The following is a 27,485-nucleotide window of genomic DNA, read 5'->3' on the forward strand; positions in this document are numbered from 1 at the left end:
AAAGGAAAAAAAAGCTGCAGCTGTTGCAGAAGACTGCCAACTAGTCTTCCGGTGAAGTACCTGCAAAGGCTATACGGAAGCCAGGCTCCACCTGGTGGTCACTAGTACGTAAATGTAAATGTGAAGCTGAAACACGACGGCGCTATTCCCACTTCTCCATAAGCAAAACTCCAGTAAAGAGGGAATGAAATCTTCCCACGATCACGACTGTCAGTTCCACTAGTTGTGCTGAGGCTTCTCTAAACAATTAAGTTGAATTTCTTCAACTGGCTTGCTCACTCTTGTTCATCTTGTATGGTGATGCTCTCAGAATATAAATATTCTTTGCGTTGCTTCCAATATTTTATATTAAGGATAGGCACCCTGAATTTCACCTGTCAGTCTGTAAATTGCACTATAACATAAATTGAAACGTTCTCTTCCTCTTTTCCCATTGACCAGCTCAGCTGTGAAGGCAAAGCCAAATTAAGTCTTTTATTTTATTCACTCCTGTGTTTTATATTTGGCTTGATTCTCTGTTTTGTGCCTGTGGTATCTGGAATTTTCAGGTGGCCTCTGTTATAATTGCTGGACAGGCCCAAATGTTAGTTTCCAAGTTTTATACAAATGTTCTCCTAATGTTCTTCGCTGTAGAAAAAAAGAAAGCTTGAAGGAGAAAACCCGAAGTTTTCAACTTTAGTTTTGTTCAGGTAATTAATGAGTTACTTCATTGAATGTATCTGTTTGATTCCCAATTTAATTGTGYAGGACTTTACAGTGTGGACTTACCWATTAAACTGGTAAGTGAAGAAAGGAAAATGTAAAATGTAAACCCATAAAACTAACAAGATGGCTCATGAGAACCTACGGTACCTGAAACTACATCTAATAACACTTTTTGGGAGCAAATATTTTAGGATATTTCTTTTTTTCAAGGTATGTAAACAAACACTGGGAGAAACACTAGCTAGAGTTAACTGGAGTTTTGCAGCTCATTTCAGCTGACTTCCCACTCTTCTGAAACAGGATCTCACCGGCAGGTTTCAGACAGTAATAACTTAAGCGCAACTACGTCAAAGTTAGAAAACGCAYTGTTTTTCTTATTAACAAATGCAGCCAGCAGCAGCTAACGGGCAACTACGCAGCGCCCCGCAGACCCCACGAGCGGCACGGCGCAGGCCGGCACACGCGCTCGCGACGCCACCCTGAAACGACGAGACCCTTAGGTAAAGATCCWGAAAGCGAGGAAGCACTGATAACGGTCACTCCAGAGCCCAGACTGCTGGTCCCGTTTCAAAAGCAAGAGCCGCTCTCGCTATTGTGCGAGCGGCGGCGATCTGGAGGCACTGGGCCTGCGACGCGCTCCGCCAACAGCCGCACCAGCCCCTCACGCCGCCATCACCGCGCTGAGCCGCGCCGCGCTGCCTGCCGGGAAATGGAGTCTCCACGGGCAACATCCGCCCGGGGCTGGATGCGGCCGCCACCAGACTACAAGTACCACAATGCACCGCGCGGCCCGCGGGCACTGCCGCAGCTGGCGGCTCCCAGCCGGCCCGCTGTGGAAAAGAGCGCCGCGCGGCGCCCTGGGCAATGTAGTTTTATCGCGGCGCAGTGCCGCGCGGCTGCGGCGGGAGGGGCGGCCGAAGGACTACAAGTCCCGTCGGGCCGCGGTGCCGCCCCGCGGCGGCACGGCCGGTGTGGGAGAGGCGGGGGAGCSGCGCCTGGCGCTTGTGGTCGTCGGCGGCGGCGGCCTGTCGTAGCGCTGTGTTAAAGCGGGACCGCAGAGGCGGGAAGCAGCCTGCGGAGCTCGGTGTAGCGGGGGCGGCGGGTKCCCGCCGCGCCATGGATAACAGGTGCTACGGCTGCGCGTCCAAGTTCACGGTCTTCAGGAAAGAGGCAAGTTCGGCTCAGCGGGCTCGAGAGCGGCCCGCGCTCGCTGGCGGCCCGGCCGAGCGCGGCGGGGGCGGCTGCGAGGCAGAGCCCGGCCGGTGCCCCGGCACCGCCAGGCCGTGGGGCAGGCACGGGGAAGCGGCGGGCGGGGGCGGCGCTGCGAGGGCGGCGCAGCGGCCCTTTCCTTGCTTGCTCGGCTCTTACAGCTCCCGAACGCCGCTGAACCCTTTTGTAAAGAACAACAAGAAGAAAAACTGATTTGTCATCCCCCTAACCCGAAATTCGGTGGGTCTCTCGGAGGAAGGAATCCCCCCCMCMCMCACACACACACACACACTCCGTGGCGCAGTGCTGCCCCTTGGCCGGGCAGCTGCTCCCGAGTAAGGCCTTTCAGGGAAAGGGGGTGCGAAGCCCTGTCCTGCCTCTGCCTTGTGTCTCCTCAGTGTGGGTGCAAGAGCTGCGGACGGGCGTTCTGCTCTGGCTGCCTTAGCTTCAGCGCTGTCGTGCCCCGCTGCGGAAACGCCCAGCACAAGGTGTGCAAGCAGTGTCACGGAAAACTAACTGGGTAAGATGTGAGTCTTTCTTCACCAAGCGCAGTGTCCTGCTTTGGTTCTGCATTTTGGGTTCCAGTGTCGTGGTGCGGATTGCTCTGTGAGAGTCAGCTTTGCRCTTGTGTGCACACACCGCCTGTATGCTGGACTTTGAAGCTGGGCCCTTACTGAACTGCTGTTCACGGGCTATTCAGTCAGAACGTGTAAGTCAGCATTTGTGAGGATGTTCTCCATGGTGACAGGGTAGTCTGAGAGAGCCAGGTTTAAATCTTCATGGATGGACCTTYGSTATCGTTGCCAGGTGGGAGCAGGCAAAGCCCCACAGTGTTTGTGCCTAGAAAGGTACGCCCTTCTGAAAACCCTCGCAGGCTTTTCTGTTGTGTAGTAATCGAATGGCCTGGCAACAGAGATGTTCAGAGTGTTACCTCTGTAGGCAAAGAGTGACACAGCCCCTCGTTATTGAGAGGTCTCTGCTATGTGTAGCCTGAAGACCTAAATTTTGTAGTGTAGAACTGATTTAAAAGAAAAAAATATTTTCATAAACATAATCTGTAGGTAGGCTGTTGAAACAAAAGATGGAATTCAGTAGCAGTTGCGTTGTTCACATACACAAATAACACAAGCACAGTTTACACCAGAACCTCTCTCTTTACCAATTCTTTTCTGTGTTCTGTCCCTTCTCTTGCATTTATCTTACCTCTCTTCCCCACTTTTCTTATATAGAAAGGAATTTTTACCAGCAATTGGGGARTGTTCTGGCTCTATAGTTGTCTAAAGAGGAAGAATCTCATGTTATCAGAAGTCTTTATTTTCAAGAGCGATTGCTTCTGAGGTGCCATGAGGTTATTGATGGTGAAAGTACAATACTCACAGTCCTTCTATTTGGAAAAKTTCTGATTTCCCTTAACAGCTCCGGAAGTATCCAGAAAAGAAGTCAGCCTTTCCTCATGTTTCTTTTGATTTTTTTTCTAATCTGTTTAATTTCAGTACTATAGAGTTACAGAAGAAAAAATTATCCTCTTACTGGAGAGCAGATAGATAAGCTACATGGGGCTGCAGTTCTGTAAGCTGCCTGTAATGATGTTTTCCATGTGAAACAGCTTTCAAAACTGAAAATGTTGAATAGGAAAGCAGTCCAGTAAAAACACTGCCTTCATTTGTAATTATACTGTCTCTAGCACAGTGTGGATGTGTTTGTAGCTGTAACTTCTAAGAATGAATAGAATGTACTAATGACCTTATATAAGTGTAGTTTAGCTGCTTAACCTAATGCAGCAAGTCACAACATAGAGTTACACAAGATGTGTTTGTGGTATGCAGTGTTCAAGTGTGSTAGAAGATGTCACTATGACATTGGTGGTTATATAACAATGTTTATAGCATTTCATTTAGAGTTAGGGTTATACCATTCTGTGTTTTTTGCATGGTATAACTCCTTTCAGAGTGTTCTGCTGTATTGGAACTAAATGCACTGGGAGTCTTAGCTAACTGCTCTCTATCTGCTCTCTGAACTGGGAGATACAGACTGTGAGAGGCAAGGGTGTTTCACCCTCTTTTCTTTTGGAACACTGATGACTGTATTAAATGAAATCTTGTCTAGATGTGAAACAGTAGAAACAAAGGACCAGAAATTAGGTCCCATGCTGTCCTAGGCAGCTATATCATCTATTACCTTTCCTAAGCTGATCACTCTCCATATTAATGAGGTTATGAAAGGATTGTACCAAGAGATTGATAAACACATGTGCTAATTTCTCTTGGTTTGAAAAAATAGATGACTGAACCACCGCCAGGACCTTGAGTTCAGAGAGCATTATTTTTGCCTTCCAGAGAGGGATCTCAAAGCAGTTCAGCAAAATGGTCACCACCAGAGAACTACAAAAAGTGAGTTGCACTTACTAAATAATCCATTGGCTTCTGCCACCGGGTAAGCCTTTAGGTTCTTGCTCCTTTTTCCCCTCATAGGGACCATCAAAATTGAGTTTTGCAACACGAGTATTTGCTTGTTCAGAATTAGATTAAGATTGGAGCTTTTGTTTTGATGTTTGAGAGTTGCTTGGGTTTCACGTGTGCATGGGGTTGTTTGTTTTCTTTTGTTTTTGTTTTTACTTTTTAGTAGACTGCTGAACTGCCACCTGGTTGTGTTCAGCTGTGACTGAGCATGGCTGGCTTGGAAACAGCAGCGTGGTGCTGAAATATTATCCGTGTCCTCAGAAACGGTGCCATGTGAGCTGTTATGTTGGGCTGTTGTTTTCTTTACTCCTTGGGAGTACCTCGTCCTGCCCGTGTGGCAGAACATGGTGCAGGAATGAGTGGTCTCTATTCTGTCCCACACCGTCTTTGTTCAAATAGTGTGTAGGGTTCACAGAGACTGACTTCATGTCTCATGATTTAAATGTCTGTTCTCAGCTATGTCATGTCTTTTTCTCCATCCTTGTCACAGGCGTGTAGCAGCTTTTGAGGCTAAGCAAAAGCAGCCAAAAGGGCAGCAGAAGGTAGCTGCGAAACCATGTCAAGCAGGCTCCAGATACCATGGATTCTCAAAAGAGGATAAGGCTATTGCAGAGAGACTGGCAAGGCTCAGGGAGGAAAGGAAACCCAGTGAGTTTCAGAGGACCCTGGAGATTCCCAGTGTGGGAACACTGTTAATTGGGAAACATGGAACTGGAGGGAGGAGGGAAGCGGTGGTCTTTCAGAGCGCGTCAGATAATCAGAGGGATAAACTGGTCAGAACAGTGGCTAGATTATGCAGTGGTTTTAGATTAATAKTCTTATTTCTTTGTTTTCCTTGGGGTTTCTCTTGAAGTTACCTCTCAGTTTTGGGACAATGTCTTACCTGTGAGATCACCTTYTGTGAAATCATTGATTTGGGTAAAAAAGCCCATGTCAAACACAGGAGCTGAATGAAATGAAGAGCTTTGGCCAAATTATTTTGCAGAAGATTTCCTATGGGTTGTTTTGCTGGGCTGCACAGTATCAATTTCTGTGGGACAGCGCTCTGACTGGTTTTGCCTTACAGAGAAGAGAAAAAAGGGACTTTGATCCTAGTCCACATCTCTCTATGTTCTGGGACCCCTTTGTGGTGCCTGTGGTAGAAGAAACTATTTAAAAAATGACACTGTGCAAAGTGGTTGCTTGGTTGTGTTGGAGACAGGACCATGCTCCAGCAKGCTTTTTCCAGTCCAGTATAGATAGGATGCAGTAATGAATGTGAGAGTAGTGGACTRTGCTGCATAAGTGACTCATGTATTTCACTGCCTATCTGTAGTAAGCTGATTGTCAAATGGGGTTATTCCATGGGACAACTCATTTTATGGCTGGGAGATAAATGATGRAGGAGGCAATGACTCGGGGGAAAAAACAGAGTAGCAGTTAGCATTAGGACAGTTTCCTAGTCTCTGCAGTATAAAGCCCATTCAGATCAGGGGCTGAGGGAGGCTTTTGCTCAGGTGTCCAGGCCATGATTCTAGAACGAGAAATACAATTTTAAGAAAAAAAAACTTTTAAGTTATTTCTTTTCAATAGCAGAATGACTTCTTCCCTTGTGTTGGTCTGAATTGCAGAGTCCATCCCTTCTCAGGCTGAGATTGAAGCTAGGCTGGCTGCGCTCAAGGAAGACTGCCRGGGACCTGTGCCATCCACACAGGAAATGGAGGACCGTTTGGCTGTCCTGCAAGGGAGAGACCCTCCTTCTCAGGCTCCCAGGCCAGTAAGCTCCCTCAGCCCTTTGGCTGGCAATGTCATCTGAGCTGGCACAGCAGCTGTGGTGTCCCTAGGGAATTCTGAAGCATGTCAGCCGTCCTCCTCCCTCACCTTTTTTGTGTTCAGGTGGCTCACTTCAGAAATCTTTGCTTCCTGTTTGTGTGATTGTCATCCAGAAGCAAATAAGCAGCAGTACACTGCTTCAATATAAATGGAGTCTGTTGCAGAGCTGATGTGTTTGTTTTTAACAATTGATGCTAAGTTTATTCTCCTCGACTAATTTGTATTCTTAAGTGGCCTGACTTCTAAACTTTCAAACCTGTTCATCTCTGTTTGGGCCTTATCTGCCCTGCCTTCTAGTTGTATCCCACAACTTGCTGCATCCCAGCTGGGCAAAATCCTGTGAATTATCCAGAGATGGAAGCACAGAGGTTAAGTGGCTAGCCTGAGAKTGTAGAGGAAGAGGGTGGATCTGTGCCTTCAAGCCTGTGTGAATGATTGTGCCTGAGAAGTTCTTTCCCTGCTCTCCTTTTTCAGCAGTGCTGCACACCCAGCTCTTTTCATGTGTTGCAGTGAGAGCTGCTGGCTGGCACTGCTGAGAATGGCACTTTATTTACATTGGAGGTAATGGCAGAGCTGAGATTGGAACTCARCAGTATCTACTCCTGCACATTCAGTGCCTCTTATTTATGTAACTGCAGTTAGTCATGTGCATTTGACACCTCTGAGAATGAACCCTCACACCAGATACCAGAGCTGAGACTCCCAAGATTAGTGGAGGCATCCTTTTATCTTGGTCCCAGCTAGGATGATATTTGTTACCCCTTTTTTCCTTTGAGTATGTCCCTTTCTTCTCATGCCTTTTTCTGTGCCCTCTCCCTTGTTTCTTAGGTGCACCAGCCCCCTGATACCAGAAGTCTTACCCAGCAGACAGATGACCTATTAACTCAACTAGCTGAAGAAATTGCCATTGAGTGTTACAGTCCAGGAGTCCAGCCTCAAGGTATCTATTTTGGCTTCTAGTGATCTATTTCTATCCACTAATGTGTGTGTTGTAGTGGGAAGGGAACACATACTTCCCTATCTGGTTTATAGGTGAGTTAAGTGTCCAGTTTGTCCTTATCTCTCCTTTATGACCTCCAAATTGACCAAGCACAGCCAGCTACCCAGCTGCATGCACACCGAGTCTCCTCGTCTCTGCCTGGGAGGTGGTTTCTTCTTTTCAGGATTGTATTACTCAGATTGTTCCTCTCTTTCTGTAAGGTGACCATTCCCTAGGGAGCAGCTTTTGCACTTCTCTGCCTTTTTTTTATTAAAAAAAAAAAAAAGAGAGAGAGAGAGAGAGAGAGAGAGAGAGATCTGGGATACCATTGTCTTCCCAGCTGAGGTGTTTTGCCTGCAATCTCATTGTAAAGTGCAATGTAGTTCACTTGCTTCTCTACAAGTATAGTGTGGGTTCAGCTGTGGCATGCTTTCTCCCATCATTAACCCAATTAGTTAAGAGCAACAAGGTGCTCCCATGCCATTGCTTTAATGGTGCTGGCTGTGCCCAGGGAAGGCTGCTACTGAGTCATCAGTGTGTTCTGTGTCTGTTTGCAGTTGCTAATGGCCAAAGCTTGAATGATCTCAATCGGGAGAGTGATGATGGGATTCGCCCTGCAAATCTGGACCCAAGACAGCTAGAGGAAGAGAAGAATAGGCTTCTGGCAGAGGCTGCTTCTGAACTGTGGGAAGAGAACACTAGGCAGGAGAAGATCCTACAAGTTGCCAAGAGATTGGCAGCACTCAGAGGCCAGGACCCAGAGAAAGGTGGGTAATAGAGGAGAATACAGTGCCAAAAGAGGTAACCAAGTTCCTGTGACAGAGCAATTTTTCTTCTCTTTTAAGAGTCTTGATCCATTTAATTTCTCTGGGTTCTGCAGGAAGCAGACTGGGATTTTTGTTGTGTGTGTAAAGTTGTATGGCTTGATCCATCATGAAATCCAGTACAAAAGCTCTAATTTGAGGCTCAAGGCTGGCGCTGTAATGGCAGACTCCTTTGTCTTACACCTTTCTTTCAGATAATTCTAGCATGCTCTGGTGAGGTTAATAAGACTTTTTAAAAACAAAGCTCTTTTTTCCTCCCCCTTCTGACACTAAAAACAAGCAAACAGTAATGCCTCTTTTGAAGAGTCTGGAAAGGAGCTGTCTGTGTATGCCAGAGCCAGAGTGCCAGTCTCTGTGGAGCTCAGCCCACAGAGGATGGTCTCTAGAACATGAGTGGGCACAAGGTGTGAAGTGGGTGTGGGTCATGATCTCTACCTGTTACTTCTGCAGTTACTTTGGAAAACTATAAGCTCCCTGACAGTGATGAGGAAGTGGATGAGGAGGAAGCTATTCGGAGAGTGCTAAAACAGGTCAGAAGTGGGCACTGTGGCCTTGTTTACCTTCCTTTCAATCATTCCTTTTTTTCTTTCTTTCTTTTTTTAATCTGATGAACGTGCAAATGATTTCTCTCTGTCCCTGTGCAGAGTCTCATCTCTTCCACTCAGTATTTTTCCAGTGCAAACTACTGTGGGTCCATTCAGCCACAGGAGATAAAAGACTTTAATACTAGTCTGTCATATTTATTCACTTTCTCATTCATGCTTAGTGTCTCTTCTGGTCTGTCTCGCTCTCCAACCCTGTCCCAAACCTGCTGGCGCTTCCTTGCTACTTGTCCCATCTCTTCCTCCCACTGAGCTGGAATGTGGATGATGAGACACRTTTTTCTTTAGCACAGCTCATGCCTAGATTTCTCTCTGCAATGTTTGTGGGTTGTTTTGCAGGCAGATGTGAGCTTGCCCTGCTTATGTTCTTGGCTGATGACAGACCACACAAGTGTGATTAGCATGATGTTAAAGGTCTGCTGACAGCTGCACTGCAAGGCACAGTATATTAGCTGAGGCTTCCTGCTGCCAGGCTGACTGTTCACAGTGCGTACACTGTGTTCAGAGTGAGCTCATGTCTGTCAGGAGAATACCACATAAGCATATTTGGACTTCTCATCCCGGTTATTGCATGAGGGCAAGGAGAAGGGAAGGAGGTTTAGAGCTTCGAATGAGGCTCCCAAAGGTGTTTGAAACAACAGGCTTCTTGCTTTCCCTTGTTACTAGCTCACAGAGGAAGCAGCCCTGGATGAAGCAAGTGGCTTCAATATACCTCCAGATCAGAACAGCCAACCAGGACGCTTGCAGCAGAACCTACCCAAGAAAGCAAAACAAAAGGTCAGTGAGCTGTCCAGGGTTTCTTGCAGTGACACGTTCCAGGATCCCAAGACAGTACAGCTCTGCAGGAAAAATCTGCTGTATCCCTAGCACTGGTGTAGAAAAAACAACCATCCAGATTCCCTGGGGCAGACAAGCTAACAAGGCAAACATCTCAGCTGCTTCTGCAAAGCTGACCAGCTTTGAGCACAGATGTGAATCATCTTGTACTTTTAAAAGGATTTGCTCTCTGGAATACAGTTCCTTTCAGGCTTGCTTTCTGCTGGATGGAATGGTGTTCTCTAAAGCCAGAAAAGTTGATCAGCATAGGTCTGCTGAAGTGGATATTAGAGAAGGGATTTTTAACTAATCACTATATAATTAAACCAAAGAAGCTGTGACCTAGTACCATAGAGCCTGATTCAGGGTGAGCAGAAGGTTTGCCAGTGCTTTCAGCAGGTCCAGAATAGAATTTCTAGATAGTAATCAAGTGCCTGTGTTCTCTTATTACTAATTCCTTTCTTTGATATTATAAGATATCATATGCTCAGAATGGATTCTAGCCTATTATGRAGATGCATACACCTCTAATGTATATCACAAGAATTAAATGAGCCTGTGATTCACAGACAGCTGACAGGCCTGTCCCTGGTGGAAAAAAAAATCAATTGTAAGTGTTACTGAAAACATCCATCTCAGGTGTGCAACCTTGTACTTTAAATGCTAGTGCCATATTTTTTCTGTTGTGTTAGGAAGCTGCCTTTGCCAGTGTTCTTGCACTGTGTCCCAGTGTAAATGTGACTGTTCATTTTGGTAAAGACTCTCTGTAAAGCAGAAGGAGATAAGGAAGACTTTATGGATAGATTTTAGATCATCATTTTGGAAGATCTTTTCAGCTTAACCTCAGATACAGATCGGTCACAGGGGCCTTTGGCAAATCGTTTTCTTTGTGCCTCAGTTTTGCTTCTGTGACATGGAGAAAATGATACACTCCTCCTTCAGTGCTGCTTTCCCTTCACACAGACCATTTCAGCAAAGCTGCTTGATCACTTGCCTTTGTGGCAGGGATTGCCTGTCACTGGGTATTGCTGCAGTGAGTGCCAGATGATCTGGGCTCCAGCCTTTAACACAGGACAGATAATGATGGTTTATATTGTAGACAGCAAATGAGGATGAATAGCTGTTTACTGTCCATGCAATATAGATTCATGAGCAAATGCAAGTGAGTGCCTTTGTTTTTTTTATTTAACAATCTAGATGCATATATATGCAGCTTAACCTTGGGCTCTAGGCCAGTCCATTTCACAGACTTCAGGATCAGCAAAGAATGAACAGTTTTGGACTGTACATGTCACTGTGGCCACCACATATTATCATAGAAGTCCTGTATGTTTGTTGTGGTTTAAATTCTGCATCTCTGTTYTATTTCTGAGGTAGAGCCAGACTTCAGCCACCATGGCTCTTGCCAACTCAGATGACAGTGATGAGAAGGAGTTACCTTGGTGCTGTATCTGCAATGAAGATGCCACTTTGCGCTGCCATGGCTGTGATGGAGACCTCTACTGCCAGCGCTGCTTTCGGTAACCCCCGCAACTCTTCTTCGTCTGAGAGGCAGGCCATAGGGAAGCTTGGCCGCTTGTGTGTGTTCTTCCTTTTGGGCAGAATAAGACAGCAGGAAGGGAGGTATGAGGAACTCAACAGTGAATTGAATGCTAGTACTTAAAGAAAATAGTTTGAGATCAGTAGTTACCCTTGGCTTTAGGGACTAAACTGGACCTAGGCAGAAATGTTCCTTCTGTACCGCTCCAGTGTATGTTTGGGCGTGTTGTCTGAGTGTCCTCTGAAACAGCTGATGTGCTGCATTGCATGGGACAGGATAAGTGAGAAGACAGTTCAGCAATTCTGTGTCTTGTTCATGAAACATGATAAATGATCTGGGCTGGATTCTCACAAGAGGTGAGGTCAGATAGTATAAATTCCTTAGGCTTTTCTTAGGTTGAGGCCCTGAAGTCTTAAAAATGTCTGGCTGCTGAAATGTATCTGGAAGAACCTTATCCCCTCAGTCACATCTTGCAGTAGCTGTAACCTTAATTCTTAAACACCTGTAACTTTATTTCTGACAAAAAGTTGTATGTCTGTACTTCTGGATATTAATTCCTTTGGATAAAAAGCTATTCACCACAACTTGTGTGGCTTCTCTTTGTCAAAAGCATTGGAGTTGACTGGGTTTTCACGTTAGAGCTGGTAGACACTTAGACAGCAGGATGGTGAGGACCTAGTTGAGAGAGGAAAAGATGATCTTACATGTGTTCTGTCATTTCCTGCAGAGGGCTTTGCAAAGAGATGGGAATGGAGTGGGAGAGACAAATTAAAATGTAAGGAAATGTGACTGGCAATGCCAGATATTTAAAAAAACAAAAACAAACAAAAAAAACCAGCTCAGACAGAAAGCATCAGTAAAAGCAGAATCAGTAGACTGGCAGGAAAATGAGTGCATCAGCTGCATGCCGCAAATGAGCGCTAGTGTCTTAACCCTGCCTGCTTCTAAGCATGGTTAAGATGACTGCCAATATACTGTAATTTAGCCACAGCAATCATTTTGCAGAGTTTATGGAGCAGATTCTCGTTTCAGCTGTTGTCATGGGAGTTGCTAACGCACCTGGGAATCATAGCCATAGTGCTGAAAATGAGCAATTGGTTATGTGAATCCCTTAAAAAAGGAAGGAGATGGAAAGATGGGCAGATGGAAAGTAGGCAGTAGGCCTACTGCCATTTCCAATTCTGGTAGTTAAGAGTAGAGCTTTGTGGYTCTCCAGAAAGTACCTCAGAGATTTCTATTACAAGCAAATATCTCAAGTAGTCAGTCCATGTGGCTGCCAGTGGAGTCCTCTCAGCTAGCCCTTGGGATAGGTTTCTAGGAAGGGGTGCCGGGAGATATCTTGTGCAGCGTCTTAGAACGGGTGCTGTACCTGGSTATTTTCTCCTCACAGCAGTTTGTGGTTTTTTTTCTCAGTGAAGGCCATGATGAGTTTGACCTGAAGGACCACCACACCTCCCGCTATCATCTTCCTTGCAAGCAGAAGTGATCATACTCCTCATGAGCAGAAAAGGAGGTGAAGAACTGGAGAAGACAGGGAGTTGGCCAGATGGGAAGATGCAAAGTGGATTTGCAGACAAAATGGGTGATGTCTTGGACAGTTAAAGGATGTGCTGTAATCTGAGAGAGGCTTGGAGCACACATAACTTCTTGTCCTCAGGAAAACAGCTAGAGGAGTGCTGGCTTTGCAGCACGTGCGTGGGATAAATGATGATTTGATATGAGGAGAAAGATACAAATCTTCAAATACAGACAATAAGGCAATGTGGGTAGCAGTAAAGACGTGCGTTTAAGCTGGTACTGGCTGACTGGTAAATAACTTCCTGCTTCTGCTAACAGCTCACACATTGGTTCAACAGGCAGCAAAGCACTTTGCACTAAAAAAAGCTGTTACGTCTTGATAACATGTCTAATAAGAATTTCTAAAGCATAACAAAATGTATTTACAGAGGCCTGTGGTTAAAGTCTTCCCTGGGAATGCCTGATAACCCTTTACAATTTGTCAGCCACTTGTAATGGGATCTCAGTCCTAGTGCCATGTTGCTCAGGCAATAAAATGAAAGATCATGAAGCTGCCAAAAATGTTTCTCTGGCATTGCTGGAAAGGTGCAGGGGAGTTGCGCTCCAATGATGGTGCAGTGCTGCTTGTGTAGTTGCCGGATASTTTGTAAAGATAATCTGGTACGGATGCACTGCGTTGTCGGCAGCGGTGACTATGTATAAGTTCCGTGTAATCTGTGAGAGCAGCACATTGGTCTGTAAGAATTGTGTTTGTCTAAAAGCAGAGTTTAGCTCTCATTATTAGATGCCCTGGTGGATTAAAGATAGTACATGTTTTATGCTCTTTATCTGGCTATGCAAGGAGCTCATTCTGATATGCTCACATCCAACCCTGGAGACAGTCCTGATGCAAATGGCACATGCCAGTGACCAGAGCACCCAGAATTGCTCCAAATACCTGACTAAATTTTCACTACATCAGCTTTACACTACACCTGGGCTCTTCCCAGGACTATGATGTGACTTCTGAGGAAGCTGTCTAAGGTTGACAAATTCCAGGGGTAGCAAAAAATGAAGAATTTCTCTGTGACAGAGAACCTCCGATGAATCTTGCCTGTCTGGTTAGACATTGCCGCTCCCAGCTGTCTGCCCTGCCCCTGTGCTGAAGGTCACTGCCTCTAGATGAGTTGGCAAAACAAAGCATTTGCCTGCATGTCAACCAACCCTGGTCAGAGCACAGCAAATAATTTAAACTGTTACTGAAGGCAGGTTTCTGATAACATGCGGGACTGTATCAGGGGTTTCAGCAGTAGCCTGTCACAGGTGGTGTAGAATAGTAATATTGCAGGTTATCCCAGCAAGAATTGCTAGAGCACTTTGTGCTGCTCCCGGAACACTTTGCTAGCAAGGGGTGGCAAAACCTGACTCTTGAGAAGGCCAAGTTGTAAGAACAACACCTGATGGTCCTTGCTTCACCAGTGCCCTCTCTTTGAGACAGGCACAGAGGAAAGTTCCTGAGTTATGATGCAAAAGCTGACAACAAAGCCTGTGTTACACTAAGTTTAATTAGATGGTTACTACCCTAAAGAGCTTGCAGTCTTAAAAGATGAAAACAAAATGTAATTCTGGCCTTTTGATATTATCCTSGTCAAATAGGTATGAAGAAGTATAATTCCTAGAATTAGTCTGACACTTAGACAGCCCTCTAAAAATTCTGTCTTAGGTTAAATCCTTTGTAGTTTGCATGTACTGGAGAAGACTCAAGCATCTGCTCTCGTATCTCCTCTAAACCTAGAACTGAGCTACTTGTTTCTTGCTGAAACCCTTTGGGCTTCAGTAGTTAATAGACATTTTAATCYTTACTTTTACAACTGCTTCTCTTCAGTATATCAGCCTACACTGACAAGTTACTTATGACATTTTGAATGCTTTTGCTTCATCAACCACAAGCAAACTTTGAGCTTCTCGTACAGTTAGGCAGCCTGAGCCTTGTGAGTCCTGCCCTGTGCATCTCAGTAGGTTGCAGCCTGAAGCAGCTTATTTAGGTTCCCATATTGGTTTCTGTGGACTTATCCCAAGAATCCAGAAATGTACCCAGCTCATGACCTGAAATAGGACTTAGTCATGCATGGAATAGTTTGCTCAGTTACACACACTCACGCATGCTGACTCTTCCCCTGTGCCCCTAATGGACRTTCTTGTGGGTGCTGAGCTTTCTGCATATAACTGGTCATTGCGGTGGTAGCCTGACCACTTTCCCCTTGACAAGCCACKCATGCTGTAGCTTTTGCCTTGGTGGCCTTTCTGTTGGAGGTGTGGGAGAGTGATTCAAATCAGCTGACTGCAGAAAGCAAACCTAGCTGGATTTCTTGTTGTGAAATAGGAATGCTGTGTGACCTTTAACTGAGCAGTGAGCTTTTAGCTGTGTTGCTTACTCCCTGTCCTCAGCTTTGAAAGGTTATCGGTAAACCAGTAGAGACAGGTAAACTATCAATTCCTCATAAGCTAATAGGACTTCAGTCATAGCTGTTCAAGAACTGAACAGAAGTTGGTACCTACAAGAGAGAGAATCAGTGCTATGCCTTGGCACCTGTCTTTCTTTATAGCAGGCCATGAGGACACAAGATGATTTTCTTTCCTTCTCAAAGTATTTTGTATCTGAACTATCAAATATAGACCCTTCCTAAAAAGTATTTTAGATACTATTAACTACATGTGAAGTTGAACTCATAATTAGCTTACAAAGAAAAGTCTCAGCATAGCTAAAAAGTGCATTAACTTGCATTTGCTGTGGTCTGAGAGCATGCAGTTTCAACTGCTGTCATGTGATCATGTGTCCAAATGTAGTGAAGCTGAATATTTTAAAAGGGAGTTTAAGTGTTGCTCATAACTAAGGGAGAGAGATAKGTTTACAGCTATTTTATACACACTGGTGTAGACTGTCAAATAGAAAAACACACCAACCATGACATATTGAGTTATCTTGGTGTATTCAAGAGGACAAAGTTTGTTTAAACAAACATTCTTAACCAATCGCTGCATACCAAACACTGTATTGTAGCCTTACACAAGCGCTGGTGGGGAGAAACAGCAAAAAAGTYAATTGAAAGGTAAAACTCCACTTAGTTGATCCTTATAGTCCAGGCTGAGAGAAGTCAAAAACATGTTTGACTTGCTGCTTTTAAGACCTAAACAAAAATCAGTTGCTCTGATTGCTGTATGTTGATTTCCCTTTTGCACCACTAAGCTGAGAGGTCAGCTACCACTGGCTGCTTCTGCTTGCTTTGTTCCCCATGACCATGCTGTGCTTGTGTCTGAAGCACTCTGTGTGACAGCAATGTCCTTATGTACCAGAACCACAACTGCATATCACAGGGACTACAATTTACTCTCTCCTGCTATTTGCAGAGTAAACACAAAGACAGCTTCTCTCAAGCAGAGTTTCTAGAACCTGTTTTTTTTCCTGGGTTCTAGTACTGTCTGCCTGAAAATGTACCCTAAATTTCATTTTGTATCACCCCAAATTGAGGAAATATAGAATAATACCTAGGGTGGAGGAAAGCTAGCTTTTGGGCCACAGAAAAGGCATTTCAGGTTTTTTGTGCTGTCACTGCTTAGCGAAATAAAGCTGCATCCTCCTAGGGTATGTAATTATTGAGACTTCTGTGAACCTCTGTGCTGCAGCTAATTACAGCTCTAGTGTAGGATTATTCAGCTCATGGCCTGTCCACCTACATCTTCTACCTGAACKTCTTTGAACCTTGTCTGTGCTTTTTACAGCACTCAGTGCTCTTTGGCAGTGTGCTGCTCTGCCTTCGCAAGGGCACTGATAAAGAGTCATAGTAGGTGTAAATCCATAAGCAACGGTAGAGCCATACCAGCTGAAGCTCTGGATTGATTTTTCTGTTGTTGTTCTTTTACTTAAAAAGTAGAGTTTTCAGGAGGGCAGGCATATCCTGTTGGTCTCTCAGAAACAAAAAAGAAGGGCATGGGCCTAGGACTACCAGGGATATAGATGGACCTGATACAGAAAGGATGTTTCTTCAGCCTAGTGGGTAAGGCTTAGAGCCTCTGGGAGCAGCCTTAGGACAAGGTATGAGCTACCTGGCTTTCTAGCTTCCAGGAGGCTGTTACATACAAGAGCATATGAAAGCAAGCAAGCCTTTGCATCACAGCTGTTGTTACAGCATATTGACTTTGCAGCCCACATCTTGTTCACTGGCACTTCTGCTGGAAAATGGGAAGCAAAAGGTACTTCTCATAACCCTATTACTGATAAAGGTGAGGARACCAATGCATTTAAGATATTACTGGTCCACACCAAGAGTGCTCATTTTTCTTTGTTAGCTAACCTGCATATCTTCCTTCTTCCAGAGTTGACCCCTTCTGTCTCTCGTTGTCTGATGCAACATGTACTTTAAGTCCAGCCTTGAACAGTCTGGTGCGTAAGAGCCCCTCTGATTGTGACTTAGCAACTCATCTCTTCTGTTTGTGTGGCAGACATGAGAATGGAGGAGCAGGATGTAATGCGGAGTATGCTCTAAGCAATCATCCTCCATTTGCTGTCTTATCTCCTTACCACATGTGTCAAGTTACTGGCTTGCTGACAGGTTGGATGTAGTTTCCTATGTATTTTTCCAGCTGATCAGTCATAGCCAAAAGAGTTTTTGCAGCAAAACACTGTTTCCTGCTTCACTTCTCATATGAGACCTCCCTGTCTGCAAAAGACTTTCTCTAACACGCACCCTGCATGGAAATTGGGAACAGGTATGTTTTGACTTCAGTTTTTCTTTAGCGTCTAAGAGGAAAGAAAAAGCCAGCAGCTCATGGCTAATTTTCTGTTTCAATATACAAAATAAGCGTTTTTCAAAGTCCTTTTAAATGAAGAGAAAACTCAGTTCCAGAACTTCCTCTTTTAGAACATGCTTCTAAGTCATTGAGAGATCCTGAATTCCACAAAGAAGAAAACCACTCTCTCTTTCATTAGCTTTAGCGGCTGTTTCTCCAACTTCCCTGTAAGTATTGACCAGATACACTCGGAGCCTTTTTTCTCATCCTATTGTATATTTTTCTGTCCAACCTTCATGAATAACAGAGGCTTAATAAAAATGACTTACAAAGTCTGTGCAGTGCTGTAGAGTTGAATACAGCAGTAACAGGCAGAAAAACACAGCTGGGTCCCAGCCAGACTGAAACAGGGTGCAGCTTAACAGTAACTCGTTTTCCATGGCAACAAATGAGCAAAAACCAATGCCTTGTTTTCATTGTAGTGGATGGAAAGAAAGAAGTCTTGATGAGCTTCAGAGAACTGTATGCTGTGCTTTTCAGCCAGAATGGAAATTCCTAGAAGAAGAAACTAAAGGAAGGGCATTCCTGGGACAAGGAACCCATGTCCCAGGTTAACATGCACTTTAAGAATCAGGAAAACACGTAATTCAGCCCCTTGCATGTAGATCWGGAATGAGTGGAGAATTCAAACCACTGGTACAAAATTCAAACTCGGTRATGTTTCTCAATAGCGGTAAGTCCTAAATGTACTCTGAAGTGATCTTCCTGGTCCTGTTTTTTGCTGTTTTCTTGTGATTGATGCTTGGATCTCCCATGTGGGCAGGGTCATTTCTTCTGAGGACTGGTGATCCTCCGGAGACCTTTCAATCGACTGAGCAATTCCGTAATGAAGTCCTACAATGAGAATTGGAGGAAGAAGGATGTCATGCTAATTCCAGTCCTCACCTGTGTGAGAAGTGCTATGCCTTCTGCATTATTACCATGTTTCCCTTCATGTTGAATAAAACCCAGGATTTTGACATGCATTCAGCTAACCTATCTTTTAGCTTAGGGATCAAGAATTTGATGTGTATGAAGGGTCAAAAAGCTCTTCTTCCCTTCCCTAGACTCTCTCTGGAGCTGTTTGGCTTTCTTCCCATCAGCCAACCTGCCCCTCTTCATCCCTGATGCTTGTTACACCATGAGGTGACCTCAGGATGTAATTGCCCTTTCTTCTGCCACTTCCTGTTGCCACCATAACCTCCCACCCACATCTGTTGCCCTCCTGATCTAGGACAAAGCAAACTGTCCTTTTTTTCTTGTTGCTTCCTTGTTGAACCTGTCAAGTGCAAGCTCCATGTTGTGAATTGCAAACCATCCTGGAGCTGGGCCATTTCTACAAGGAAGAGGCTGTCAGAGATGGGGTGGAGCAGAAAACATGGAGGACTAATGATAACCCAGAGTAGGGACTGAGGACTGGCAGACTAGATAGATGGGCAGTTATTGAAGATAAACCCCAACTACTATGCTGACACAGCCAAGGACTATGAATGAAACCGGAGCATCTGGTTATTCCAAGCAGAAATCAATGTGACTAGTGCAAATTTACTTTACCTTTTTCCTGACAAGCGACATCACCATAAAGGAGTGTACAACCTTTCTTCATCCAAAGAGATCACTGCATGTCCCAGTAATTAGGTAAAGTYACTGGAAGTATTGCAGCTTGTTATAGATCACGATGGGTGGAAGCCCAGCTTCTTCACYCCAGTGATCGCAGGTTGCTTGCCACAGCATGCTCTAGGGGAAGTGCCTACAATTATGCCTTTTTAGTCAGTTCCTTCAGAGGAAACCTGACTGTTCCTTCTGTCTACTTTCTGCATCTGGGCTCCTGTGATTCTCTAAAGGGGACTCAATTCAAGACTACCAAGCTGAAAGCACGCACTTTGGCCAAGGGGGCAGCAATATTAGTTTGTAGTTAGTAAGTAGCATGCTGTCAGTAGGACACATTCATGTTTCCTGAATCATTATAGCAAACTTTTTCCAATTATCTGCCTGGGAATTTGTGAGTCTTGCCTGAGATCTGGAGATTCTGAAACCATCTCCATATTGCCAGCCTTCTAAACCCATGCTGGGAGGCTATCCGTGATGASTGCTAGGGCCAAGTTTAATTTCTGTGAGAATCATTCATTCACTTCTTTTTATGAATGTTCATCATTGTGCAGCCACACGGAAGGGCTGGACAAGGCACAAGAGTAATGAATAGTGTCTAAGGATAGTGTTCATATGCAGTGCAGTTGGCTGGAGTAGYGATGGGGATCCGCCTTTCGCACAGGGATGCAGTGCAGTGAAGGCAGTTGCTGTGTGATGTGTACGCTACACTGCAGAATATTGGGCTCTGCTTTCTTGGACATAATGATAGCTTGTGACACTTCCTTAACCACTAACTCAGAAGGAAAGAAAAAAAAAAAGTCACATGCAAAACTAACTTGGCTCAACATTTTATCTGCCCAATCCAAGCTCAGGGTCATCCTACACTCTTGTTACTCATAACACTAGAGTGGTCTAAGCTAGAATGCCTTTAGTTAGCAGCACACAAGTGGGGTGCGAGCAGTATCACAGTCCATGGCTCGCTATACTGAGGACCAAATAGTCACTCAGCCAGGACAGCACAGGATAGGCTAAACAAGGAGTGAGCTTTCCGCTTTGACTGCGCTGCATAATCCTTTTTCTGTTCCACCACTCTGCCTTCAGTTCACCCATGTAGACTCACATTTGTTTTTATAATAGAGCAGAATAAAATGCAAACACTTCCCATTGGGAATCAAACAAACATGAGGTGTCATATTCTGCACAGTATTATCCTGGCTGTCCAGCCAAGTAGCAACAACCACACTCTCACAGCTCAGTGTAATGCCCTCATATGTTGACAGTGTCTCACTCACCTCTGTTGGGCTGGAGCACTCATGAAGAATTTCCTGCAAGCCAAGGAGGAATCATTTTAGTATTTTATGAGCTGATCTACTTTCCCCACCCCCTTAGCTGTAAAAAGGGTATATAAAACTAGTACGCTCACAGGCTAAAAGAAACTGGGATGTTTTAACTCACTCAAGAGTAATATGCAACCACCATACCACTGCTTCTCTTTTCTGTATCACAGAGGAAGTCCCTAACTTAGAGTCACCAAGTCCCTCTGTCRCCTGACCTGTAATTTTAGTTTCTGTTCCTCATTAGGGACCTCCAGGAGATCTTCAAGATCAATTTCTGGTTCAGGAACTGCTGCTTCTGTTTCTTCTGTTAACTAGAAACAGAACAAAAATGTAGTTAATAAACCTTCAGATGTGTAAGAACTCTAGAGCGTGATCTTTGAAGAATTAAGTAGCTGAAAGAAAACTAGTTACAATAAAACCATACTGCAAAGTTGAGATCAAGATATAAATCATCCCAGTACAAGATGGTGTTTGTAAAAAAAAAAGACATGGATTCCAGCCCATCTTTGGCAGTCACTGCAGCCTCATGTCCTGGTATACACATTCAGCATCTGCATGTGCTGTCACCTTAACATCTGACACTGCTCAGGGATTGTGGTCCATCCTGGGAAGACCTTTTCAAGAATATCATTGCAATACCAGCTTGAAACAAACTCCTTTTAAGAAAAGCATACATAAGAGTTTGCCAGACAGAAGGCTAGTCACCTTGATCTGAAAGAAGCATGATGACTAAAGAGTAAATTCAGGCTTTTTTTSGCTATATATACATTCACATACTTGCTATTTACACTAAGGCTTTTTACAGTAATAGACAAATATGCTTTTGAAAAGCCTAACAATATTTTGTCAGCTTTCTCTAACAGACAYGAGAGGAACATAATAGTCTCCTTCAATGTAAGGCAGGCCCTAAGCTTTGGTGATTGGAATAATAATCTTGTAATGCATATGACTGTTAATCTGAAACTTTTGTAAATTGGGTACCAGACATGTTTTATCTTCACATATCCCCACAAGACATTAAGTAAGGTATGCTGTGTTTCCTAACCTATTTGCAAAATGAATCTTTAACAACATGACACTAGTGATACTGTAACATATTCATCAGCAGAGTAGAGGATGCTGAGTAAACAGTGCAGTACCTAATCGCTGGATAGTATTTTTAGATGTGTATGTGAAACATATAACAATAAAGGCAATAATTTTTGGGGAAAAAAGCATTTTTCTTCTGGGAAGTGTCTGATAACAAGCCAGAGAGGAGGTAGGAAACCAACACGAGATCAGCTTTGTTATGCAGCTCGCTTGACAATTAGTAATAAAGTTAAACGTACTGTACTGTGACCCATACAGCATTTCCTCTTAGAAGTAATAGTTTGCATTTGGCTGTTTAGATAACACGTATTGCGTATTGATCCAGCCTGTCTTTGTCTCAAGCTAAGAAGCTAAACAGGCCAGGAGAGTGAGGGGGTAGGAACTCCCTATGGCTTTCTGGTCTAAGCATGGACTGTGTTGTGGCCAGCAAGTGCAAGGATTCATCTTGAAGACCCAAATTCTTCTTCCTGAGTTTTAGTCTTGCTGTGAAAAGCCYTATGACAGTAAACAGCATGGCATTTAGATTACCTGCATCAGGAGATGAAATTTGAACCACTCTTGTTGGCACTTGACTCTGCAGTGCTGGTAGGCCTGTTTATTCTGACTCTTAYCATACGGGTTTCTGAAAGACACTGCCAAGCGTGGAGCAGTGGAAGAAGCTGACAAGGGGCAGCTGAACAGAAGTTAAYGCATCCCAGAAGGCTTGCCACAATACACAGAGCAGAGCAGGAGGACCCGCTAGACACTTGGGTGATTACAGGTCATTTATTGTGGCATATTTATTTAATTGTAAAGATCCTATGTAAACTTCTGCTGCATCCTATTGAAAGTCTTTGATTCCACGCAGCATCACATTATGTAGTTCCTGCTGGCAAATCTTTGGAGTTGACCCAGATACTCCAGGAAGCTGGAAAAGATATTGTACTGCAGCAGTGCCAGCAAAAGCAACCCACGGGCAATCTGTTCCCGTAAGGGCATTGCTGGATTTCTCACGTACTTGTTCCTGCTGGGATTTTGTAGAAAGGAAAATATATCCCCTTTGGGCAACTATCTGATGAGAGTAAACTGCTCCTAGTTACTTGATTCTGGGAAAAACTAGAAGTGATAAGGTGATCTAACTTGTTTTTCTGACACCTTTACAAATATATAGTGTAGACCTCAACAAGTAAGAGTAACACACAAGGAGTCAAATCTAATTTGTGTTACTAAGAACTGCTTCTCATCCTTCTTAAAACACTTTTCTAAACTGGTGCTTTAAACTGCAGCAATCCCCCATGGGGCAAGAAGTCCTGTTGCTCAAAGCAGCAGCTATTCTTGCTGCAGAGCTACCTTGTCACCTTCGCTTAGTTCTTAAAGTTGTGAGTTTCCTCTCTCACAACTCCCTTAAGGCTCCACCACTAAAACTTCTTTCAGTAGGATTCTGACAATTCTCTCCTTTTGACAGTTTCACAAATTCAAATACCATAAATGTCTTTATTTTAAGCTGAAAATGGAATCCTCTCCASCTTCTCCTTCAGAAATTGCCTGCCCAGAAACAATGTTTTAAGCAGCATTTGTCTCCTCTGGAGGACACAGTAGCATTTTGGTATGGCTGCCAACTCAGTGGTATCATTTCTTCTTTAGGAACATGGATGAATATGATCTATAGGTCTACCCATAGCAGCATGGAGCTGCTTGATCTTAACTTTACAATGATGTTAAATAGAGAGATTGTAGTAAAACTGAAGAAAGTAAAAGCATGTAGAGAGGGATTTAGCATCATTTTGAATGACATGATGAAATAAATGAAATCAGCTTTAATTCTCTTCAAGCTACATAAACCACAATGGAAAAAGCAGGCACATTTCTGGCATGACAGGACAGAGTGTTMCTAGACAAAAGTCCATACCTAGCTACCTAGGCACAGAAATGCCTACAGAGTGCCAAGATCTAGTCCTACCTTCAAAGAGGGTTTGGACAGCATGCACACTAGGGTGTTCTCTACGCTAAAGTTTACCAGTTTACTTGCTGCTCCAGATGAGGTGGGTTTACTCTGTCCAAAAATACTTGGTGTCCATTCGTCCCAGGCCAGTTCCCACACTGAAAGGTGCTTCCAGAAATACCACTGTTGCTGACAAATCTCAACAGCCAGCCAAAAGACTCCAAACTAATCTACCAACTGTAGGGACAATCTCTTAAATGCCAGTGCAGACATGGTTGGCAAGGGAAGGTGGCACTGCTGCTGATCATCTGAACAGTCTTCAGTCACCAGGACCACCAGTCTGGCACTTCCCACAGACATTAAATTTTGCCTGTCTGACTCAATCTAGAGATCACATCTGCTCCTATGTACACTATATATGCTTTATAGTGCATTATTAAGAGGTCTAGAACACAGTTGAGCAATTATTACTATAATTTTATAAACTGAAGAAAATAGTTGGAAATTCATTATTAATTGTTGATTATGAAATTTACCCTTTTTAATTTTTACTAAAGTTATAAAATTATTCAGGAAGTTTAAAATGTTACTTAACAGAACATGAGCAATGAGGTACTCATTCTCAGAGGGGAAGTGCATTTGTAGCAGAAGTGACCTACATACACTCTTTCTCCATATTTATTTTCCCCCCGTGTCTTCWTTAAATATGGCACAAATTAAAACAAAAAGTAACTATTTTTCTTTCTTGATACAGTGAAAGAATGCAGTAGATTCCCATAAATATCAAATAGGAAAAAATCAAAGTAATATGATATTAATAAAAATATTAATAAAACAACCTGAGAGAAAAGTAAGGATAGTGTAGTGATTATCACATCCGCTTTACACACTGAAGGTCCTGGGTTCAAGCCCCAGAAGAACCAGCACCAGGAAATCTTTGGGAGGTTGGATTAGATGATCTCCAGAAGTCCCTTCCAACCTTACTGATTCTGTGATTTCCTAACATTTGGCTGAAATTGCCTCAGAACAGACAAAAGCTTCTCTTTATCAATATGACATATAACCCCAAATTGCCTTTCCTGAGTTCATCCACTTCTACTGGTAACTGCAATTTGAAATTGCTGATGCTCAGAATGGAAGATTCCAAGTGATCATCAATTCTTTTCTCCTCATACTTCAGAAATGTGCTTAACCCTGTGCTGGAGTGAGAATATGGAAAACATGTCAGAAATGGCTTACCATTCATTTAGTCCAGCCATCCAGGATGTGTGTAAACTATCTTACAACTTGTTAAACCCATCTGTTTCCTGCTGAAGACATACATAATCTAATGGGTTGTGAGTCAAAAAAAAAAGCTACGTTCTCTTACTGCATCAGCCGTTTCCCTACAGATAAAGGAAAACACCATGAGCCAAGTTGGGCTTGAGACCCTAACGTACAATGTGGGAGAATTCTGTCTCCTTTTCTGTACCACGTTCCAAAGGAATCATCATCTCAAACGCGGGACAGCACTAATCCTTCCGCAAGCTCCCAGTACACATACCATCCATCCAAGCACAGAATATGAATAGAAGYGATACTACCAGGTTGGAATTTTAGCGTACTCAGTCAGAGCTGGAACTTGAATTAAAACTCACATGACTTTGAAGCAAAAACAAAAATCACGTATCCTACAATAGCTTGAAGACAAGATTGGTACCATTCAGACGTTGGACCTAGACACTCCTGGATGTCTTATTTGACAACTTCAGGTAGGCAGGAAGCATTTAGAAGGACTGACTGCTCCTGGTGCTAAGGCAAACTCCAGCAAGGGATCCAGCAAGGATCTGGGGATTTGTAAAGATGAAGACATAACATCTCCACAGACATCATCTGAGCGTGCACTCGTTCCTTCTTGCCCTGTGGCCAGCAGTGCACCCAGAGCCTGCAGTGACAGGTAGGGCATTATCCCGAGTGTCAGCCTTCAAACAGCAGCTATAGCTACACTGTTGTGACCGAAAGGGACAAAGAYGCACTGAGCAGCTTTAACCCAGAGAGCTTAGATACTGCTGGCAGAAAAGCCGCTGACCAAACGGAGCTCAGTATTGAGAAGCCTCTCGGGTTGGTACATCACTCCCAGTTTTGCTACTTRTGCTAGGCAGGAGCTACCCTCCCAGCAGGTTCAAGACCGGGCAATTTAAAGCCAGCTGGATTATATCAGTGCATATCACCRCATTATATCACAGCTGCACCGGAGACACCATTCGGAGAAAGAGCTGTAGCAGGCAGCAATAAAATACCTAACAAAAGCTGAAGATGAGAACCTATTCCCAGCAAGCCAGAAAAAGCGAATAGCTTCTGTCACAGCATACGTGGCCTCTGGTCCCCTTCACCTAAGGTGTGAGGGGCTGATTTTCCCCAGTTACTAACCTGGTAGTGGTACAGCTCCTGCAGCTGAGCGTTGATCCATTCCTCCAGCTCTAGCCAGCGCTGTAGGTCTTTGCGGTTGTACTTGATGGTTAACTTGCCCAGCTTCCTGTGTGGTGATTCCTCTCCAGGTTTTTCTGGAGTCTGGAAAGTCACTCGGGGCAGCGCACTGGAGTCACTGGCCATKCTCCTCACTTCTTCTACCTCCTCTCTGACAGCAGGAACTCACCTACCTCACTCCTTTTCTCCGTCCTCTTTACTCAGTCTCTATCTGTAGCTAGCGACTCACAGCACAAGCTGCTCACAGATGCCAAAGGTGGGCAGCATAGTGGTCCCGGGGAGAGAGGTGGGGGAGACCACGGAGCCGGGGCAGCAGCCAGGCTCTGCAGGCAGACTAACAGGAAAAGATTCTTGGGTTTCACAGTTGGCAGCATTGACAAAAGCAAGGAAGGAGRGAGGGAGGGAGGAAAGTTGTAATAACATCTGTCGTTAAAAGAAGCCAAGTGAACCAGGGAACTGATGAACAAAGTTTGTTAATATTTAACGCATCAGCTCCAAGAAGCAGTGGGAGGTGGATAAGAAGGAGGTTTTGAATGTCTGTTTCCCTACAGACATAACTTACGTGCATGTGCAGTTCCAGAGGACTGATCCATACATAATACATTRAATCCTGCTGTGTTCAAGCTCCACTAGTCTCTGCAATCTACTTAGCCTGCAGCTAGAGGGTTTAGCTCACATTGAAATGGTGTTTGGTGGGTTATAGCTATAGCAGTGGATTCAGCATGGATAAGGAAAAATAATCTAGGTTCATGTGGCCACATCCACTACTTTACAAGAGCAGGAATGCKAGGTTAGTGAAGTTGCAAGCCAAACTCAGCCTCAACGATCCCATTTTACATTGTTCTACAATCTAAATTTATTCTAGCCTTTTCAAAAGCTTCTGTGTAGAAATCCTAGAGTAGTTAGTGCCCTGAATTTGAGATCATTTGAGTAAGGCACATCTGAGATAAAGCAAAATATCTGCCCTTTTTATAGAAAAGTACAGTATTTGAGGTGGTAACGCAGTACACAGGGGAAAAGCCTGTCTAGGGATACAGCCCTATCTCCTTCCCTTGCCAAGGCACCTACCATAGCAGGTTTGTCTATTGAACCATCATGAACCGCTAGTGTAATATATTATCATTGCTTGGCTTACAACTTACTGGAAGACAGGTTAAAGGTCTACAACATTATTGCCCTATTTCATTTTTAAGGGGTATATGAGCAGAGCTGTTCAGAGGGAGAGAYTGGCTGTGTTTACAGGTGCCAGCACAGTGGAAACCTGCATTTCCCTCCAACACTGTATTGCATCCTTTTATTCCTCTGCTCACTGATGAATGAACCTACTAAGACCCTCCATCATGAAGCAGATCCAACCATTCCTGTCTTGTGGCTTATGTGGAAAAAGCAAGTAGATTTTGGCTACTCTTGGCAGCCAGGGACACATCAAGTTTGGATGTCAAGAGCTAGATAAACAAGGAACAGGAACCAATCCTTCTGCCACTGAGAGCCATCACAGAGCAGCATGGGGCAGTCTCCAGCAGGGCTGGTCTTCTCTAGAGGCTGGGCCTACCCCCCTGCCAAACCTCCRTTACTGCGCCCAGAGGCATGGATGGTGGTTCAGGCAACCAGCAATCACTCACATGTGAAGTGACCAAACATGGGCAGGGGCTTCTTTTCGTTCTGAATTTGAGCAAAAAGTAAATGCTCTTTCTATCAGAAAGTTTCACAAAACTCTGATTCTGAAACATGCTTCAACATCATTAAAGTAAAGGATAAAGTATTGAAGTATGCCTGAAACARGCACCTTCTCCCCTACTTTTCAGATAGCCT

General features: G+C 44.1%; 2 protein-coding genes across 4 annotated transcripts; one reads left to right on the plus strand and one right to left on the minus strand.

The window, feature by feature from the left end:
• The first annotated feature begins 1,652 nt into the window (after positions 1-1,652).
• ZFYVE19 (zinc finger FYVE-type containing 19) lies at positions 1,653-13,291 on the plus strand. 3 transcript variants are annotated; one of them, XM_085306514.1, is made up of 11 exons: positions 1,654-1,875; positions 2,313-2,434; positions 4,251-4,304; positions 4,864-5,021; positions 5,984-6,129; positions 7,014-7,125; positions 7,722-7,931; positions 8,439-8,518; positions 9,257-9,367; positions 10,784-10,926; positions 12,360-13,291. In XM_085306514.1, exons 1-11 carry the CDS (start codon positions 1,822-1,824, stop codon positions 12,430-12,432), a joined length of 1,263 nt encoding a protein of 420 aa, XP_085162640.1. In that variant the 5' UTR covers positions 1,654-1,821; the 3' UTR covers positions 12,433-13,291. The 3 variants fall into 3 exon arrangements, with proteins under 3 accessions (XP_085162649.1, XP_085162655.1, XP_085162640.1); XM_085306523.1 differs by lacking the exon at positions 9,257-9,367 and having other exon boundaries at positions 1,653-1,875; XM_085306529.1 differs by lacking the exon at positions 12,360-13,291 and having other exon boundaries at positions 1,653-1,875; positions 10,780-10,908.
• Positions 13,292-15,483: 2,192 nt separating this feature from the next.
• On the minus strand, positions 15,484-26,050 carry PPP1R14D (protein phosphatase 1 regulatory inhibitor subunit 14D). Its single transcript, XM_085306540.1, has 4 exons — positions 25,617-26,050; positions 20,413-20,508; positions 20,153-20,185; positions 15,484-18,125 (listed from the first exon to the last, which is right to left on the minus strand). The coding sequence occupies exons 1-4, from the start codon at positions 25,797-25,799 to the stop codon at positions 18,057-18,059; spliced, it is 381 nt and encodes a 126-aa protein (XP_085162666.1). The 5' UTR covers positions 25,800-26,050; the 3' UTR covers positions 15,484-18,056.
• Positions 26,051-27,485: the final 1,435 nt, after the last annotated feature.

This window comes from Rhea americana, unplaced genomic scaffold (genome assembly GCF_003343005.1).
Source record: "Rhea americana isolate MKP2758 unplaced genomic scaffold, rheAme1 scaffold_102, whole genome shotgun sequence".
Lineage (NCBI taxonomy): Eukaryota > Metazoa > Chordata > Aves > Rheiformes > Rheidae > Rhea > Rhea americana.

Coding starts and splice junctions, on each gene's coding strand:
- PPP1R14D (XM_085306540.1), bottom strand. CDS start 25,799: ATGGCCAGTGACTCCAGTGCGCTGCCCCGAGTGACTTTCCAGACTCCA. Junction 20,509..25,616: donor AGGAGCTGTACCACTACCAG/GTTAGTAACTGG, acceptor TTCTGTTTCTAG/TTAACAGAAGAAACAGAAGC. Junction 18,126..20,152: donor AGTGCTCCAGCCCAACAGAG/GTGAGTGAGACA, acceptor TTCTCATTGTAG/GACTTCATTACGGAATTGCT.